This window comes from Musca autumnalis, unplaced genomic scaffold (genome assembly GCF_047663935.1).
Source record: "Musca autumnalis isolate F117 unplaced genomic scaffold, ASM4766393v1 scaffold_5, whole genome shotgun sequence".
Taxonomy (NCBI): Eukaryota; Metazoa; Arthropoda; class Insecta; order Diptera; family Muscidae; genus Musca; species Musca autumnalis.
Genome location: NW_027412088.1, coordinates 62007047 through 62026588, shown reverse-complemented (window position 1 = coordinate 62026588; position 19542 = coordinate 62007047). Strand labels below are relative to the sequence as shown.

The 19542-nt window shown below is 36.8% G+C and overlaps 2 protein-coding genes across 3 annotated transcripts; both read left to right on the top strand.

Annotated features, from left to right (window-relative positions):
- The first annotated feature begins 278 nt into the window (after positions 1–278).
- Positions 279–6420, top strand: LOC141405423 (probable palmitoyltransferase ZDHHC24). The gene is made up of 2 exons (XM_073989719.1): positions 279–806; positions 5755–6420. The coding sequence occupies exons 1-2, from the start codon at positions 575–577 to the stop codon at positions 6387–6389; spliced, it is 867 nt and encodes a 288-aa protein (XP_073845820.1). The 5' UTR covers positions 279–574; the 3' UTR covers positions 6390–6420.
- Positions 6421–6599: 179 nt separating this feature from the next.
- Positions 6600–16560, top strand: LOC141405424 (probable palmitoyltransferase ZDHHC24). Of its 2 annotated transcripts, XM_073989721.1 has the most exons (4): positions 6600–7133; positions 11283–11345; positions 11569–11987; positions 15796–16560. In XM_073989721.1, the coding sequence occupies exons 3-4, from the start codon at positions 11747–11749 to the stop codon at positions 16407–16409; spliced, it is 855 nt and encodes a 284-aa protein (XP_073845822.1). In that variant the 5' UTR covers positions 6600–7133; positions 11283–11345; positions 11569–11746; the 3' UTR covers positions 16410–16560. The 2 variants fall into 2 exon arrangements, with proteins under 2 accessions (XP_073845822.1, XP_073845821.1); XM_073989720.1 differs by lacking the exon at positions 6600–7133 and having other exon boundaries at positions 11149–11987.
- The last annotated feature ends 2982 nt before the right edge of the window (positions 16561–19542 follow it).

Here is a 19542-nt window from a genome sequence, read left to right as displayed (position 1 = left end):
AAATGTTCGTGAAAATGCACTTAGACCCTATACAAATTAACTATGCCCGAACCAGTTTATGGAGCTTAAAAGAAATCATACTTTTAAAGGTCTGTCTAACCGTTCAATGTTCCAATCAAATATCTTTAAGAGAATCCAAGAGAATGAAGCAAAAACTAAATAAAATTAACGTACTCCAATTGTTGCTGTTAATGTATTGCCTCCTCTCAGATTAGATAACAAACCTTCCTAACAAATGCATTTTATTTATATTTTTCACGTGATTGGAGCAGAAAGAGTATTCTGAGAGGGAGACCGAGATACTGAGAATTAGACAACAAAACATTAGAAGCCATACATTTTGCCTCCCCTTAGCCGCCCCCCCAATTTGATCGATACAGTATGATCCATCATTCTCCATTAGTAAAACTCGTTACGTTGGCGTTGTGTTCGGTGCCGCCACCACGGCAGACAATTAATTAGTCTGATATTTGATAGTTTTAAGAGCAGCAGTATTGCTCTTTCGTCGTGATCGTGTGTTTAGCTTTTTTCTATTGAAATTAATAAAATATTGAAAAAAAACAAAACGTGCAAAATGAAAATAAGAAAAAATTTCTTTCCCAAACGGATTGTCGATTGGCTGTGTTTTCTTTTAATTGGTGTCTTCTTGCCGATCGTTTTCATATTTGAAATCATCGTTGTATTACCGGCATTCCATGAACCAGGGAGTTTTTGGCATACCTTCACCTTTATTATGGCCATGTTTTTGATCTTCAATATTACGGGAAATTTTGTGGCATGTCTAATGATAGATACCAGTGTGGATTGTAAGTAGATCGGTGTGGATGAGAACACCTCTCAGTAAGAAAACAGCTGATCGGGAAGCATTACTAACAACAACAACAACAAAAATAAACAAATAAAAATGATATACACATAGCCCAGAAAGTCTGCGTTCACCTTACTACTATTTAAAACTGATGCTAAAACTTTAATAAATAGGTAAATAAGATCAGTTGTTCTTTCATAAATATGTTACTGGCACTCTTTAGTACCAGAATAAAAAGAAAAATTCCAGGAAATATGTTATTTTTGCGAAGATAACTGTAAAAAAGTGTTGCAACTGCTAAATTAGAGCCCCAAAAAGTCTGCGTTCACTTTGTATGTTGCAATAATACTGTTAGTTTTTTTGAATTTTTTTGAAGTTTTCTCCCATTTTTAATCAATATTGTCACAACTGGTCATTCTGTGAGGTCGTTTGCACACTTAACTTAAAAAAAGTAAAGTATTTTAAGAATGGAAAACAAGGGCAAAGAAATTAGCATCGATAAAAGGAAAATTCTAGGTAAATTATGGAAAATGCTATCGAAATATTGGCGAAACTGTAGGTAGAACATATCAGTCTATACATAGAGTGATAATTAACTATAAACAAACCGGAATTTTTACGTCAAAACCCAGATCTGGGCATTATATAGGAGCCAAAACCTTACAATCTCAGCAGTATGCTTTGAAACGTTATGTTGTTGCAACCAAAATTTCGTAGCTAAACCAAGTTCTTCTGCATTTTTGGTTCAAATTGCGCTTCATGATGTTTAGGTAACCATACTTGTCCATTGTCGATTCAATAAATACAAGTTGGTCCACTCCAGAAGCTGCTACACACCCCCAAACCAAAACAGCACCCTCGCCATTTTTTACAGTGTAAATCAAGATGTTGTTTTTCAAGCGCTGTTCGAGCTTTCTCCAAACAGTTTGAAGTCCTTTCATTGCAAACATATAGAACATGCTTTCGTCCGAAAATATGACTTGATTCCGGAATACTGGAGGCTTGTTTATGTATTCATTAGCAAATTCAATATGCTTCTGCCTGTTCACTAGTGATATGTATTGCTTTCGCCGTGCGACTATACCGTGATATCCAGCTTTATACAGTATTTTTCTGGCGGTTTGTGCACAAATACTTTTTTTGGATGCCATTTTCAAATTTTCAACAATTTTCGAAGTAATTATCGGACTGTTTGTTTTAACTATATTAGTTATGTTACGCTCCTCCCGTTCTGATAATATTTTTGACCGTCCAAAACTGAGCTTTGACCTCCAGATCTGGGCTTTGACTTCAAAATTCCGATTTGTTTATAGTTAATTATCACTCTATGTATAGACTAATATGTTCTACCTACAGTTCGCCAATATTTCGATAGCTTTTTCCATAATTTACCTAGAATTTTCCTTTTATCGATGCCAATTTCTTTGCCCTTGTTTTCCATTCTTAAAATACTTTACTTTTTTAAGTTAAGTGTGCAAACGACCTCAAAGAATGACCAGTTGTGACAATATTGATTAAAAATGGGAGAAAACTGCAAAAAAATTCAAAAAAACTAACGGTATTATTGCAACATACAAAGTGAACGCAGACTTTATGGGGCTCTAATCTAGCAGTTGTAACACTTTTTTACCGTTATCTTCGTAATAATAATATATTTTCTGGAATTTTTCTTTTTATTTTGGTAGTAAAGAGTGCCAATAACATATTTATGAAAGAAAAACTGATCTCATTTACCTATTTATTAAAGTTTTTGCATAGTTTTTGAAAAGTAGTAAGGTGAACGCACAATTTCTGGGCTATGTGTATGTAGGTCTGTTCGATAACACAAAAGTTTGTACAAACTTTTAAAAAATGCTGTTCGATAACAAACTTGTTCAATAAAATAGAAATGAGAAGTAGTTGCAAGTACTTGCAAATACTTTTTACTTGCGAAGTTATCAAACAGACCTTATAAAACGGTGGGGATTTGTGTATAAAACTTTGTGAAGAAAATTTAAAGCTCTATCGATCTTTGAGGTTGTCTTCGATACATTATTTATCGAAGTTGAAATTTGTGGTCGATATTTGTTATAGAATTCGACCACAGACCTTATAGAAGTCTACATCTGAGGTAGTCTTGCCCATAGAAGTTGATCCCTGAGTTGGTCTTCGTTGTAGAAGGGTAATCTTCTTTAGAGATGTTGACTTTATAACCTCTGAGGTTGAATTCCTCATAGAAATCGAAATTTGTGGATGTTCTTTCTCATAGAAGTCAACACAGACCTTTTAGAAGTCGACCTCTGAGGTCTACTTCTCATATAAGTCGATATTTGAGGTAATTTTTTCATAGAAAAGTCCATTTCTGAGGGCGAATTGCTTCTTCTTAATGTCTTCTTCATAGAAGTCGACATCTTATATTATCTTCACTGTAGAAGTTGTCCCCTGAGGTAGACTTCCACATAGAAGTCGATTTTTCGGGTTGACTTCCTTATCGAAGACGACTTCTGAGGTAGACTTCCGGTCGACCTCTAAGATTGTCTTGGAAACCCTATCGATATTTGAGGTCGTCTTCGACACGTTCTCTATAGAAGTTAGAATTTGTGGATGACGTTTCATAAAGAAATCGACCTGTGAGTTTGTCTTACCAGTAGAAGTTGATCTCTGAGGTTTTCTTCCTTATAGAAGGGTGGTCCTCTTTAGGGAAACTGACTGTTGGCCTTTTTCATAGAAGTTGACTACAGACCTTTTAGAAGTCGACATCTGCGGTTGATTTAGCAAGATGAAACCTACGTAGAAGCATAGGTTTGATGCTGGGTTGGCAGCCGCTGGCCGAAATTGTATGCTTCGGGTCAATCCGGTACGAAAGAACCCGCTGCCGTGGGATTGGTCCATAGAAGTTGATGTCTGAGGCTGTCTTCATTATAGAAGTGTGGCTTTCATTAGGGAACCTGGCTTTATAACCTCTAAGATTGAATTCCTCATAGAAGTCTTAATTTGGGGATGGTCTTTATCATAGAAATCGACCACACACGTTTTAGAAGTCGGCTTCTAAGGTTTACTTTCTCATAGAAGTCGATCTTTGAGGTGGTCTTCCCGAAACATGTCGACCTCTGAGCTTGAATTTCTCTTCTTTATAGAAGTCGACCTCTGATACTGTCTGCTCTATAGAAGTTGCCCTCTGAGGTAGACTTCCTCATAGAAGCCGATCTTTCAGGTCGTCTTTCTTCTGGAAGTTAACCTCTGAGGCAGACTTTCTCATAGATGTCAATCTTTCAGGTCGTCTTCCTTCTGGAAGTTGACCTCTATGTTAGACTTTCAGGTTATCTTCTTTATCGAAGTCGATCTCTGACACTGTCTTCCTTATTGAAGTTGCCCTCTGAGATAGACTTCATCATAGAAGTCAATTTTTCATATTGACCTCCTTATAGAAGTCGACCTCTGAGGTAGACTTTCTCATAGAAGTCGTTCTTTCAGGCTGTCTTCCTTCTGGAAGTTGACCTCTGAGGCAGACTTTCTCATAGAAGTCGTTCTTTCAAGTCGTATTCCTTCTGGAAGTTGACCTCTATGTTAGACTTCCTCATAGAAGTCGATCTTTCAGGTCGTCTTCGTTCTGGAAGTTGACTTATGATGTAGATTTCCTCATACAAGTCGATCTCTCAGGTCGTCTTCCTTAAAGAAATCGACCCCTAGGATGGTCTGCTCTATAGAAGTTGACCTCTGAGGTAGACTTCCTCATAGAAGTCGATTTTTCAGGTCGTCTTCCTTATAGGAATCGACCCCTAAGATGGTCTTCCCTATAGAAGTTGACCTCTAAGGTAGAGGTAGGTCGTCTTTCTTCTAGAAGTTGATCTCTGATCTAGACTTCCTCATAGAAGTCCATCCTTCAGGTCGTCCTCCTTCTAAAAGTTGACCTCTAAGTTTACTTCCTTATAGAAGTCGATTTTTCCGGTAGTCTTCCTTATAGAAGTCTACCTCTGAAATTGTCTTCCCTCAGGAAGTTGACCTTTGATGTCATATTTCTTTGATATCATCTTCTTAATACATCTGGGGTATTAATCCTTATAGATGACCACATATAAGGTCGTCATTCAAAAGTGAACGATGAAATTTTGGTTTGAACTTTCTCATAAAAAGTCGAAACGTCTTTTTAAAACGAAAATTAGAGATTGAGATTATTGAAGTTGTAATTTTAGGTCTATCTTAAATATAGAAGTCGACCTCTGCGGTCGTCTTGTTTATTGAATTCCATATCTAGGCGTCGTCTTCGTTACAAATGGCTACATGAGGACATAAAAGTTGTGCTACTTACCAAATTCGATCTTGACACATTCTTTATTAAGTTTGGCTTTTTGTAGAAGCAGAAGCACGGGGGCCAAGGATGTTTATTTAATTTAGAAGTCAGAGGGTGGACTTTCTTATATAAGCTCACATCTAGGGTAATCGTCCTCATAGATACCCCCATATTTGAGGTTGCATTTCTCGCAGAGGAGCACCTATGGAACTTTGTTACCTTTAAGGTAATTTTCTTCATAGAAGTTGAAAATTGTACTGGTATTTCTCATGGAAATACCACCATCGTGGTGAAATGGTATACACCCTCGTCTTGCAACAACAAATTTTCAACCGTGGCAAAATACCCCTCAGTAATGTAGGCGTCATTTCCTGAGTATTTTTGACATGTAAAACTTCTCTACAAGTGGTGTCTTAAGGCACGCCTTTCGGACTCGGGCATAACAGTAGGTCCCATGTCATTGAGCTAATATGAATCAGGGTGCACTCATTGATGTGATAAAAGTCTCCCTTGTCCCTTCTGGGATGTTTGTGGAACAAGTATTATTATTTCTTAGCCTCAGAGATTGTTTACCTTATAAAATATACGTATTTCTTCATATTATTCGTAAAGTAATTAAATGCGCTACAAAGAATTACTTATAACAAATACCTTCTTTCTTTTTTCATATTTCCAGTTGAATCCCTCAAAACTCCGCCCGATGCAGAACGTTTAGGATGGTGGCATTGTAAAAAATGTGATCGTATGGCTCCACCACGTAGTTGGCATTGTAAAGTGTGTAAATGTTGTATACTAAAACGTGATCATCATTGTCTCTTTGTCGGATCTTGTATTGGACATCGGAATCATCGTTACTTTATGATGTTTGTTGTATTCCTCTTCATTGGAGCTACATATGCTCTTGTCTATAATTCATTATATCTATGGGTGCTGAATGCCCGTATTTTCCGCCACCTATTAACATTCCTAAAAATGACATGTCCCATGCTAATGGTGGTCAGTGGTCCGCAGTGGCAAAATATGGTCTTGATATTCTATAACTTGAATGTTTTGGCATTTGTCTATAGTGTTGTACTGCTGTGGTATCATGGATCTGGATTATTTGAGGGAGGTGTATGCTATGAGAAAAGTAAAAAATTCCCTTATGGTAAAGCAAATTGGCGGGATAATCTACGAACTGTATTTGGCCAACGAATGCATTTGGTTTGGTTGTCGCCGTTGCTTAAAAGTGAATTACCGGAAAATGGTATCGATTGGAATGTGTCAGAAGGTGCTAAAAAGACTGATAAATTAAGTAAACAAACAGAATAAATAAAAACAAGTAAATAAATAATACCAACAATTTGTTTATTTCGCCTTACAATGAAAAAAACATATGTACATACAGGGAATACGCTGTTTTGTTTTGTGTGTTTTCCATATTTACACAATGATCAAAGGAACAGGTAAGAATTTGTAATAAAAATAACAATAACAAATTAAAATAATCCACTATACCCTCAATTACTTTAATATGTGAATGTATAAAAAAGCTGTCTGCTATGAAAATCTCAGACACATATCATACTAACTTGGCAGCACTGTTACAATTTGAAATGTGTTTTTGACAATTACTGTTATTTATTTCTCCCGACAGGGGAGAAGACTGAAGTGAGAGCAGAGCAAGCGAGGATATCGTATGTATAACGAAAAGTCGAAAAGTATAAACATAAACATTAGAACGAAAATAGCCACAACGAAATATTCCGGTCGGTCGCGGTCGATGAATTTATTAAAAAGAAATAAAAAAAGAATTTTGAATATCATAGTCGAAAATGCTAAAACTACGTTCTCCTTTACGTGATATACCCCGCACGGTGTCAGATTTGAGATGCATCTCATTTGTATCCTTATTCATTCCCCTCTGTTTTATTTTTCAATTGTGTATTGTACTACCGGAATTTCATGAACCTGGAAGTATAATGTTCATATTAACATGGATTGGTGGAGTGTTTGTAGTTTTTCAAATTGCAGGAAATTTCTTAGCCTGCATGATGGTGGATACGAGCATCAGAGGTAAGTATCATAATAATGCATATTGATGGAATTTAACTTATTCATTTACTTTCCTAATATTTGTAGAACATCTTCTGACCAAAGCCTACAACATTTTAGACAAAACTAAACTACTAAAAACTAAAAATCTTCTCCCAAAAATCCACATTGCAGCAAAAGCCGTGTAGAAAATAGACGACTACCTAAAGTAATGTTCTATCTATAGAAAACCTCCTAAATTCAATAAATAGAAGACGTCCTAAAGTGAACTTATATAACTCCTAAAGTAGTCGTTTGTAGATAGAAGACCCTCCCCAAAGTGGCCTACAAATAAAATAACTCCGAATGTGGTCTTCTATAGATAAGAGGCCTTCTAAAGTGGTAATCTAACGATAGAAACTTCCTAAATTGTCTTCTCCTAAGGGGTGGACTTCAATAGATAGGCGGTCTTCAATAGATAGAAGACAGCCTAAGGTGTCTTCTATAGATAGAAGACCTCCTTAGGTGGACTTCTGTAGATAGAAGACCTCCTTAGGCGGTCTTCTATAGATATAAGAACTCCTTAGGTGGTCTTCTAAAGATAGAAGACCTCCTAAGCTGGTCTTCTATATATAGAAGACTACTAAAGCATCTACAGCAGGCTACAATAAACAGAAGACCTCATAAAGCGGTATTGTAAAGATAGAAAACCTCCTAAAGCGGTTTTCTATAGATTAGAGGACCTCCTAAGGTGGTCTTCAAGAGATAGAAGACACTCTGAGGTGGTCTTCTATATAAAGAAGGCTCCTAAAGCGACCTAATATAAACAGAAGACCTCATAACGCATCTATAGCAGGCTACTATAAACAGAAGACCTCATAAAGTGGTCTTCTAAATGTAGAAAGCTTCCTAAAATTGTCTTTTATAGATAGAAAACCCCTAAGGAGGTCTTTTATAGATAGAAGGCCTCCTAAAGTGGTAATCTTTTGATAGAAGACCTCCTAGAGCGGCCTACAAAATACCTCATTACAGATAGAATATTTTCTAAATTAGTCTTCTAAATACCGAATGTTTTCTAAAGTGCTGTTCTATAGATAGAGTACCTCCTAAAGTTGTATTCTATAGATAGAAGACCTCCTAGAGCGGCCTACTATAAACAAAATATCTCATTAAGTGGTCTTCTACAGCTAGAATATTTTCTAAACTGGTATTCTAAAGACAGAATGTTTTCCAAAGTGGTCTTCTACAGATAGAAAGCCTCTTAAAGGTGGTCTTCTATAGATAGAAGAACTCCGTAGGTGGTCTTCTAAAGATAGAAGACCTCCTAAGGTAGTCTTCTATAGATTGAAGACCTCCTAAGCTGGTCTTCTATATATAGAAGACTCCTAAAGCATCTATAGCAGGCTACAAAAAACAGAAGACCTCATAAAGCGGTATTGTAAAGATAGAAAACCTCCTAAAGCGGGTTTCTATAGATTAGAAGACCTCCTAAGGTGGTCTTCAAGAGATAGAAGACACCCTGAGGTGGTCTTCTATATAAAGAAGGCTCCTAAAGCGGCCTAATATAAACAGAAGACCTCATAAAGCATCTATAGCAGGCCACTATAAATAGAAGACCAGAAGACCTCATAAAGCGGTCTTCTAAATGCAGAAAGCTTCCTAAAATTGTCTTTTATAGATAGAAAACCTCTAAGGTGGTCTTTTATAGATAGAAGGCCTCCTAAAGTGGTAATCTTTTGATAGAAGACCTCCTAAGGTAGTCTTCTATAGATTGAAGACCTCCTAAGCTGGTCTTCTATATATAGAAGACTCCTAAAGCATCTATAGCAGGCTACAATAAACAGAAGACCTCATAAAGCGGTATTGTAAAGATAGAAAACCTCCTAAAGCGGTTTTCTATAGATTAGAAGACCTCCTAAGGTGGTCTTCAAGAGATAGAAGACACCCTCATAAAGAAGACCTCATAAAGCATCTATAGCAGGCTACTATAAACAGAAGACCTCATAAAGCGGTCTTCTAAATGTAGAAAGCTTCCTAAAATTGTCTTTTTAGATAGAAAACCACTAAGGTGGTCTTTTATAGATAGAAGGCCTCCTAAAGTGGTATTATTTTGATAGAAGACATCCTAGAGCGGCCTACAAAATACCTCATTACAGATAGAATATTTTCTAAATTAGTCTTCTAAATACAGAATGTTTTCTAAAGTGCTGTTCTATAGATAGAGTACCTCCTAAAGTGGTATTCTATAGATAGAAGACCTCCTAGAGCGGCCTACTATAAACAAAATATCTCATTAAGTGGTCTTCTACAGCTAGAATATTTTCTAAACTGGTATTCTGAAGACAGAATGTTTTCCAAAGTGGTCTTCTACAGATAGAAAGCCTCCTAAAGGTGGTCTTCTATAGATAGAAGACTCCGAAAGTTGTCTTCTACAGATAGAATATTTTCCAAAGTGGTCTTCTAAAGATAGAAAACCTCTTAAAGGTTGTCTTCTATAGATAGAAGACCTCCTAAGGATGGTCTTTTCTTGATAGAAAAGCTTAAAAGTGGTAGATAGAAAACCTCCTAAATCGGCCTCCTATAAATATAAGAACTCATAAAGTGGCCTTCTATAGATAGAAAACCTCCTAAAGCGAATTTCTATAGATAGAAAACCTCCTAAAGCGAACTTCTATAGATTGAAGACCTCTCATAATGGCTTCCTATAAGTCGAAGACCTCATAAAGTGGGCTTCTATAGTTACCATCTTTATACCATCAGCATTTAGCCCAACGAGGAAACAAATATTGCTCTTGATGAAAAGTTAGTTTGATTTACAAAGTGCTTAAAACGGCCTAATACATCAATTTGTTGATCAGAGTCATATTCTGCTGACAGGAGTTTAATGAAAGCATCCATTTGTTCGACAAACTGTATGGTAGTATTCAAAACATGCCTGTCTTGAATATGCATGCATTCTACAGGGAACAGTTCCGGAAATGCCTTTAAATCTGTAACAACTTGTTGATTAAAATTTCTTCGATATCTCTCGATTTTAAATTCCTCATAGTCGTAGGGTCTCTGCAATTTTTTTCGTGTATCGCAGTATGGATACACGAATGCGAACTCAAGATTGGTTGTGCTATATTCTAAAGATCCACTTGCGAACGCGGCCACCATATTTATCATAAGATGGTAAATATCAAAGGCGCACATTATGCCGAAGTGATGCAGCTCAGTTTCACCATAATTTGCCAATAACGCTGTATGCGGCGTCGCCGCATCGCAGACGATCAACACGACGTTTGCACCTATTCTTTCAGCTGCCGTCAAAATCCGTACTACAATCGGGCGCAAAATTTCGCCACTGTATGTTTCATGGCCCTCCGTACCAATTAAGATCTTCCAATTATTGAACATGCCAGTTAGCAGGAAGCAATATTGACTGCGTATAACTTCGTCACTCACATTCATCCCGTCGATCGTCATTACGCATGATCTTTCATGTATTGGCATACGTTCGAAGAGAGATTTCAATTTTCTTTCGGTTGAAGCTGTAAATCCGATAGGAGAATTCGGATACCAAGCCTCAACTTCATCGATTCGCGGCAATTTTGCTCCTAGGCGGTCGCGGTCGTTTATGAAAGCAGTCTTTCCACATAATGCTTTCGTCATTAATATTTTCTTTTGGTTATCAGTATATGGTGCTACGATATTTCCAAAAACTATATCCCTATAAATTTGGTGTCCTGGATTTTCCATTTTATTAAATTTTGTTGTTTGTTGGTTGTTTGTTGTTCACTACACTTGCTTGAATGCCAAAAATCATGTATGTATGTATCATGTAAGTGCTGCCACGATTTCATTGGCATTTAAGAGTGATCATCACTTCTAGAGCTGGAAAAAAATCGATGGCACTATCGATCACTATCGATAATATCGAATCGATTGGTGGTTATGCAAATTGGCAAATGGTGCCAAATGGTAAAGCAAACTGGCGGGATAATCTACGAACTGTATTTGGCCAAAGAATGCATTTAGTGTGGCTATCGCCGTTGCTTAAAAGTGAATTACCGGAAAATGGCATCAATTGGAATGTGTCAGATGTAAAAGGTGCTAAAAAGACTGATAAATTAAGTAAACAAGAACAGAACAAATAAAAACAAATAAATAAGTAATATATACATTTTTTTATTTCGCCTTACAATGAAGAAACATATGCGCTGTTTTGTTTTGTGTATTTTTCCATATTTACACAATGATCAAAAGGAACAGGTAAGAATTTGTTATAAAAAACGAATTTGTAAATAATTTTGATTTAAAATGAATGAAATAACAAATTAAAATAATCCACTATACCCTCAATTACTTTAATATGTGAATGTATAAAAAAGCTGTCTGCTATGAAAATCTCAGACACATATCATACTAACTTGGCAGCACTGTTACAATTTGAAATGTGTTTTTGACAATTACTGTTATTTATTTCTCCCGACAGGGGAGAAGACTGAAGTGAGAGCAGAGCAAGCGAGGATATCGTATGTATAACGAAAAGTCGAAAAGTATAAACATAAACATTAGAACGAAAATAGCCACAACGAAATATTCCGGCCGGTCGCGGTCGATGAATTTATTAAAAAGAAATAAAAAAAGAATTTTGAATATCATAGTCGAAAATGCTAAAACTACGTTCTCCTTTACGTGATATACCCCGCACGGTGTCAGATTTGAGATGCATCTCATTTGTATCCTTATTCATTCCCCTCTGTTTTATTTTTCAATTGTGTATTGTACTACCGGAATTTCATGAACCTGGAAGTATAATGTTCATATTAACATGGATTGGTGGAGTGTTTGTAGTTTTTCAAATTGCAGGAAATTTCTTAGCCTGCATGATGGTGGATACGAGCATCAGAGGTAAGTATCATAATAATGCATATTGATGGAATTTAACTTATTCATTTACTTTCCTAATATTTGTAGAACATCTTCTGACCAAAGCCTACAACATTTTAGACAAAACTAAACTACTAAAAACTAAAAATCTTCTCCCAAAAATCCACATTGCAGCAAAAGCCGTGTAGAAAATAGACGACTACCTAAAGTAATGTTCTATCTATAGAAAACCTCCTAAATTCAATAAATAGAAGACGTCCTAAAGTGAACTTATATAACTCCTAAAGTAGTCGTTTGTAGATAGAAGACCCTCCCCAAAGTGGCCTACAAATAAAATAACTCCGAATGTGGTCTTCTATAGATAAGAGGCCTTCTAAAGTGGTAATCTAACGATAGAAACTTCCTAAATTGTCTTCTCCTAAGGGGTGGACTTCAATAGATAGGCGGTCTTCAATAGATAGAAGACAGCCTAAGGTGTCTTCTATAGATAGAAGACCTCCTTAGGTGGACTTCTGTAGATAGAAGACCTCCTTAGGCGGTCTTCTATAGATATAAGAACTCCTTAGGTGGTCTTCTAAAGATAGAAGACCTCCTAAGCTGGTCTTCTATATATAGAAGACTACTAAAGCATCTATAGCAGGCTACAATAAACAGAAGACCTCATAAAGCGGTATTGTAAAGATAGAAAACCTCCTAAAGCGGTTTTCTATAGATTAGAGGACCTCCTAAGGTGGTCTTCAAGAGATAGAAGACACTCTGAGGTGGTCTTCTATATAAAGAAGGCTCCTAAAGCGACCTAATATAAACAGAAGACCTCATAACGCATCTATAGCAGGCTACTATAAACAGAAGACCTCATAAAGTGGTCTTCTAAATGTAGAAAGCTTCCTAAAATTGTCTTTTATAGATAGAAAACCCCTAAGGAGGTCTTTTATAGATAGAAGGCCTCCTAAAGTGGTAATCTTTTGATAGAAGACCTCCTAGAGCGGCCTACAAAATATCTCATTACAGATAGAATATTTTCTAAATTAGTCTTCTAAATACAGAATGTTTTCTAAAGTGCTGTTCTATAGATAGAGTACCTCCTAAAGTTGTATTCTATAGATAGAAGACCTCCTAGAGCGGCCTACTATAAACAAAATATCTCATTAAGTGGTCTTCTACAGCTAGAATATTTTCTAAACTGGTATTCTAAAGACAGAATGTTTTCCAAAGTGGTCTTCTACAGATAGAAAGCCTCTTAAAGGTGGTCTTCTATAGATAGAAGAACTCCGTAGGTGGTCTTCTAAAGATAGAAGACCTCCTAAGGTAGTCTTCTATAGATTGAAGACCTCCTAAGCTGGTCTTCTATATATAGAAGACTCCTAAAGCATCTATAGCAGGCTACAAAAAACAGAAGACCTCATAAAGCGGTATTGTAAAGATAGAAAACCTCCTAAAGCGGTTTTCTATAGATTAGAAGACCTCCTAAGGTGGTCTTCAAGAGATAGAAGACACCCTGAGGTGGTCTTCTATATAAAGAAGGCTCCTAAAGCGGCCTAATATAAACAGAAGACCTCATAAAGCATCTATAGCAGGCCACTATAAATAGAAGACCAGAAGACCTCATAAAGCGGTCTTCTAAATGCAGAAAGCTTCCTAAAATTGTCTTTTATAGATAGAAAACCCCTAAGGTGGTCTTTTATAGATAGAAGGCCTCCTAAAGTGGTAATCTTTTGATAGAAGACCTCCTAAGGTAGTCTTCTATAGATTGAAGACCTCCTAAGCTGGTCTTCTATATATAGAAGACTCCTAAAGCATCTATAGCAGGCTACAATAAACAGAAGACCTCATAAAGCGGTATTGTAAAGATAGAAAACCTCCTAAAGCGGTTTTCTATAGATTAGAAGACCTCCTAAGGTGGTCTTCAAGAGATAGAAGACACTCTGAGGTAGTCTTCTATATAAAGAAGGCTCCTAAAGCGACCTAATATAAACAGAAGACCTCATAACGCATCTATAGCAGGCTACTATATACAGAAGACCAGAAGACCTCATAAAGTGGTCTTCTAAATGTAGAAAGCTTCCTAAAATTGTCTTTTATATATAGAAAACCCCTAAGGAGGTCTTTTATAGATAGAAGGCCTCCTAAAGTGGTAATCTTTTGATAGAAGACCTCCTAGAGCGGCCTACTATAAACAAAATATCTCATTAAGTGGTCTCTACAGCTAGAATATTTTCTAAACTGGTATTCTAAAGACAGAATGTTTTCCAAAGTGGTCTTCTACAGATAGAAAGCCTCCTAAAGGTGGTCTCCTATAGATAGAAGAACTCCGTAGGTGGTCTTCTAAAGATAGAAGACCTCCTAAGGTAGTCTTCTATAGATTGAAGACCTCCTAAGCTGGTCTTCTATATATAGAAGACTCCTAAAGCATCTATAGCAGGCTACAATAAACAGAAGACCTCATAAAGCGGTATTGCAAAGATAGAAAACCTCCTAAAGCGGTTTTCTATAGATTAGAAGACCTCCTAAGCTGGTCTTCAAGAGATAGAAGACACCCTGAGGTGGTCTTCTATATAAAGAAGGCTCCTAAAGCGGCCTAATATAAACAGAAGACCTCATAAAGCATCTATAGCAGGCCACTATAAACAGAAGACCTCATAAAGCGGTCTTCTAAATGTAGAAAGCTTCCTAAAATTGTCTTTTATAGATAGAAAACCCCTAAGGTGGTCTTTTATAGATAGAAGGCCTCCTAAAGTGGTAATCTTTTGATAGAAGACCACCTAGAGCGGCCTACAAAATACCTCATTACAGATAGAATATTTTCTAAATTAGTCTTCTAAATACAGAATGTTTTCTAAAGTGCTGTTCTATAGATAGAGTACCTCCTAAAGTGGTATTCTATAGATAGAAGACCGCCTAGAGCGGCCTACTATAAACAAAATATCTCGTTAAGTGGTCTTCTACAGATATTTTCTAAACTGGTATTCTAAAGACAGAATGTTTTCCAAAGTGGTCTTCTACAGATAGAAAGCCTCCTAAAGGTGGTCTTCTATAGATAGAAGACTCCTAAAGTTGTCTTCTACAGATAGAATATTTTCCAAAGTGGTCTTCTTAAAGGTTGTCTTCTATAGATAGAAGACCTCCTAAGGGTGGTCTTTTCTTGATAGAAAAGCTTAAATGTGGTAGATAGAAAACCTCCTAAATCGGCCTCATAAAGTGGCCTTCTATAGATAGAAAACCTCCTAAAGCGACCTTCTATAGATAGAAGTCCTCCTTAAGTGGTCTTTCTTTCATACATTTATCTTGTTCCAATATGGACTATAATGGTCAGCTCCTTCAGGTTCATCCCTCACACAATTTTTTGTTCTCGCGGCGTCTACTGTTACGGAACAATGTTTTTTGGGGCAAGTCCATACTTCCTGAGATATTGACCCAAAAGCTCTAAAAAACCCTTCCAGCCTTCCCTCAAGTTCCAAGAAATCCTATAGGACAACACCTTCGAATACTTGTGGACCTGAGAATTGTATTGACATTTTCATTAGATTGTCCTTGTGATAATTATCGAAAGGAATGACTCCCAAAATTTAATACATTTCTAAGATGGACTATGTCGGTGCATTTTTTCCTGTACCTCCTACGCAAAGGTTCAACATTTTTGCGTTTTAATTCAGTTGAAATCGCTCATCGAATCGTGTTGAAATTTCACGTTCGGGTAGACGTAGTGATCTTGGTTACAACATTATACTTGGTCCAGAGTTGGTAGGGGAGGGTTATTTAGCTGTTCTAGGACTAGTTCCTTTCTACTTTTTTAAATAACCACCATTATTTTTTTTTTGGTTTTTTTCAGCCATCATTCTAACACCACCTCAGGAACCACAACTTCGCAAGCTATGGCGTTTCTGTTCGCTGTGTGAAATATTGGCTCCCATGCGTTCGTGGCATTGTGACTCGTGCCGAACATGTGTTCTGAAACGCGATCATCACTGCATCTTTACGGGCAATTGTGTCGGACATCGTAATCAACGTTACTTCATTCTATTTATATTTTATGTAATAATTGGCTGTTCGTATTGTTGTCTTTATAATACGGTATATTTTTGGTATTTACATAAGGATATTTATTTAAATTCTCGAACTGTGATGAGTCTCATTTGTCCATTTGTTGGTTTCTTTTTTGATATATCATGGAAAAATTTATATCTTCTAACGTATGAGTTAAGTTTTATATCTCTTTTATATGCTTTGATTTTATTCCTTTTTCATTGGCCAAATATTTTAAAAGGTTCTACCACACATGAGAGCCTTTCTTCGAAATATGATTTGGGTCGTGAACAAAATTTAGAATTAGTTTTTGGTAAACGTTGGCATTTGGTGTGGTTATCACCGCTATTAGAAAGTGAACTACCGCATGATGGTGTCCATTGGGAGACTTTGTTAAAACAGTCAATTAAAAATCGTTAGTCGGTGAAATTAAGCTAATGATAAGGTTTCAAATTTATTTAATTTATTTTTCTTTTGTATGTACCTATATTGTAGTGTTAATTTAAATAGAAGTTTTAGCAAAATATTGTAACAAATCAATAATTAATAAATAAATTTTATTACAACGAAATGTTTGTACTTACTAACTTAAAGATGTGCTAACAAAACATTAGTCCTTTAGGCTTCCCCAAACGGATCTCAATTTCATTTTCAAGCGCGGTTCCAAAAACTACAAAACATGTACTAACCAATAAGCTTAAAACTACTCCAAAACACATTTCGTTTATTATTTTTCCGCTGTGTGCTCCTCAAGGACGGTAGAAAGGGTCAAGCACCATTTCTTCGGAAAGGTTCTATAGAAGCACCGTTTCTTCAGAAAGGTTCAATGGGAACACCCCTTCTTTCAGAAACGGTCTATAGAAACACCCTTTCTTTCAAGAAGGGTCAATGGAAGCACCCTTTCTTTCATAAGGTGTTTATAGAAGCAACCTATCTTTCAGAAAGTGTCTATAGAAGCAACCTTTCTTTCAGAAAGGGTCTATAGAAGCACCCTTTCATTCAAAAAAAGTCTACAGAAGCACACTTTTCTTTCAGAAAGAGTCTATAGTAGCTCCCTTTCTTTCAGAAACGGTCTATAAAAGTACCCTATCGCTCAGAAAGGGTCTATAGAAGCACCATTTCTTTCAGAAAGGGTCTATAGAAGCACCATTTCTTTCAGAAAGGGTCTATAGAAGCATCCTTTTATTTCAAAAGAGTATACAGAAGCACCCTTTCTTTCAGATAGAGTCTGTAGAAACACAATTTCTTTAAGAAAGTGTCTATAGAAGCAACCTTTCTTTCAAGAAGGGTTAATAGAAGCACCCTTTCTTTTAGAAAGGGTATATAGAAGCACCCTTTCTATCAGAAAGGGTATATAGAAGCACCCCTGCTTTTAGAAAGGGTCTATAGAAGGACCCCTGCTTTCAGAAAGGGTCTATAGAAGCACCCTTTTATTCTACAGAGGCACCCTTTTTTTCAGAAAGCGTCTATAGTAGCTCCCTTTCAGAAAGAGTCTATAGTGGCTCCTTTTCAGAAAGAGTCTATAGTGGCTCCCTTTCAAAAAGAGTCTATAGTAGCTCCCTTTCTTTCAGAAAGGGTCTATAGTAGCAACCTTTCTTTCATAAAGGGTCTATAGAAGCACCCTTTCTTTCATAAAGGGTCTATAGAAACACCCTTTCTATCAGTAAGGTTCTATAGAAGCACCCTTTAATTCAAAAAAAGTCTACAGAAGCACCCTTTTCTTTCATAAAGAGTATATAGTAGCTCTCTTTCTTTCAGAAACGGTCTATAAATGTACCCTATCTCTCAGAAAGGGTCTATAGAAGCACCATTTCTTTCAGAAAGGGTCTACAGAATCATCCTTTCTATCAGAAAGAGTCTATAGATTCACCCTTTATATCAGAAAGGGTCTATAGAAGCACACATTCTTTAAGAAGGTGTCTATAGAAGCACCCTTTCTTTCATGAAGGGTCTATAGAAGCACTCTTTCTTTCATAAAGGGTCTATAGAAGCACCTTTTCTTTGAGTAATTTTCTATAGAAGCACCCTTTCTTTGAGTAATTTTCTATAGAAGCACCCTTTCTTTGAGTAATTTTCTATAGAAGCACCCTTTCATTCTACAGAAGCACCTCTTTCTTTCAGAAAGAGTCTAGTGTAGCTCCCTTTCTTTCAGTAGCGGTCTATAAAAGTACCCTATCTTTCAGAAAGAGTCTAGTATAGCTCCCTTTCTTTCAGTAACGGTCTATAAAAGTACCTTATTTTCAAAAAGCATCTATTGAAGCAACATTTCTTTCAGACAGGGTCTACAGAACCATCCTTTCTATCAGAAAGCACTCCTTGCTTTCAGAAAGGGTCTATAGAAGCACTCCTTGCTTTAAGAAGGTGTCTATAGAAGCAGCATTTCTTTAAGAAGGTGTCTATAGAAGCACCCTTTCTTTAAGAAGGTGTCTGTAGAAGCACCCTTTCTTTAAGAAGGTGTCTATAGAAGCACCCTTTCTTTCAGGGAGGGTCTATAGAAGCAACCTTTCTTTCAGAGAGGGTCTATAGAAGAAACCTTTCTTTCAGAGAGGGCCTATAGAAGCACCCTTTCTTTCAGAGGGTCTATAGAAGCACAATTTCTTTCACAAAAGGTCTATAGAAGCACCCTTTCTTTCCGAAAGGGTCTATAGAAGCGACCCTTCTTTCAGAAAGGGTCTATAGGAGCACCCTTGCTTTCAGAAAGGGTCTATAAAAGCGCCCTTTCTTTAAGAAGGTGTCTATAGAAGCACTCTTTCTTTCTGAGGGGATCTATAGAAGCACCCTTTCTTTCACAAAGGGTCTATAGAAGCATCCTTTCTTTCACAAAGGGTCTATAGAAGCGACCCTTCTATCAGAGAGGGTCTATAGAAGCACCCTTGCTTTCAGAAAGGGTCTATAGAAGCGCCCTTTCTTTCCGAAAGGGTCCATAGAAGCACCATTTCCATCAGAAAGGGTCTTTAGAAACACCATTTCTATCAGAAAAGGTGTATAGAAGCACCATTTCTATCAGAAAAGGTGTATAGAAGCACCATTGCTTTCAAAGAGGGTCTATAGAAGCACCCTTTCTTTCAGAAACTGTCTGTAGAGGCACCCTTTCTTTCAGAAACTGTCTGTAGAGGCACCCTTTCTTTCAGAAACTGTCTGTAGAAGCACACTTTCTATCAGAAAGGGTCTATAGAAGCACCCTTTCTTTAAGAAGGTGTCTATAGAAGCACCCTTTTTTCAGAAAGGATCTATAGAAGCACCCTTTCTATCGGAAAGGGTCTTTAGAAGCACATATTCTTTCAGAAAGGGTCTATAGAGGCATGCTTTCTTTCAGAAAGTGTCTATAGAAGCATCCTTTCTTTCAGAAAAGGTCTATAGAAGCACCCTTGCTTTCAGAAAGGGTCTATAGAAGCACATATTCTTTCAGAAAGCAACCTTGCTTTCAGAAATGGTATCCGTTTTCATTCTGAGAAGTTGGTAGGAAATTTTGCGTATTTTTAGAAACTTGTGTGAATTCCATTTCCTCTTTCTCCCTTATCACAGGAGTCTGATTCCATCTACACAAGTCTAG

Coding starts and splice junctions, on each gene's coding strand:
- LOC141405423 (XM_073989719.1), top strand. CDS start 575: ATGAAAATAAGAAAAAATTTCTTTCCCAAACGGATTGTCGATTGGCTG. Junction 807..5,754: donor GATAGATACCAGTGTGGATT/GTAAGTAGATCG, acceptor TCATATTTCCAG/TTGAATCCCTCAAAACTCCG.
- LOC141405424 (XM_073989721.1), top strand. CDS start 11,747: ATGCTAAAACTACGTTCTCCTTTACGTGATATACCCCGCACGGTGTCA. Junction 11,988..15,795: donor GGTGGATACGAGCATCAGAG/GTAAGTATCATA, acceptor GGTTTTTTTCAG/CCATCATTCTAACACCACCT.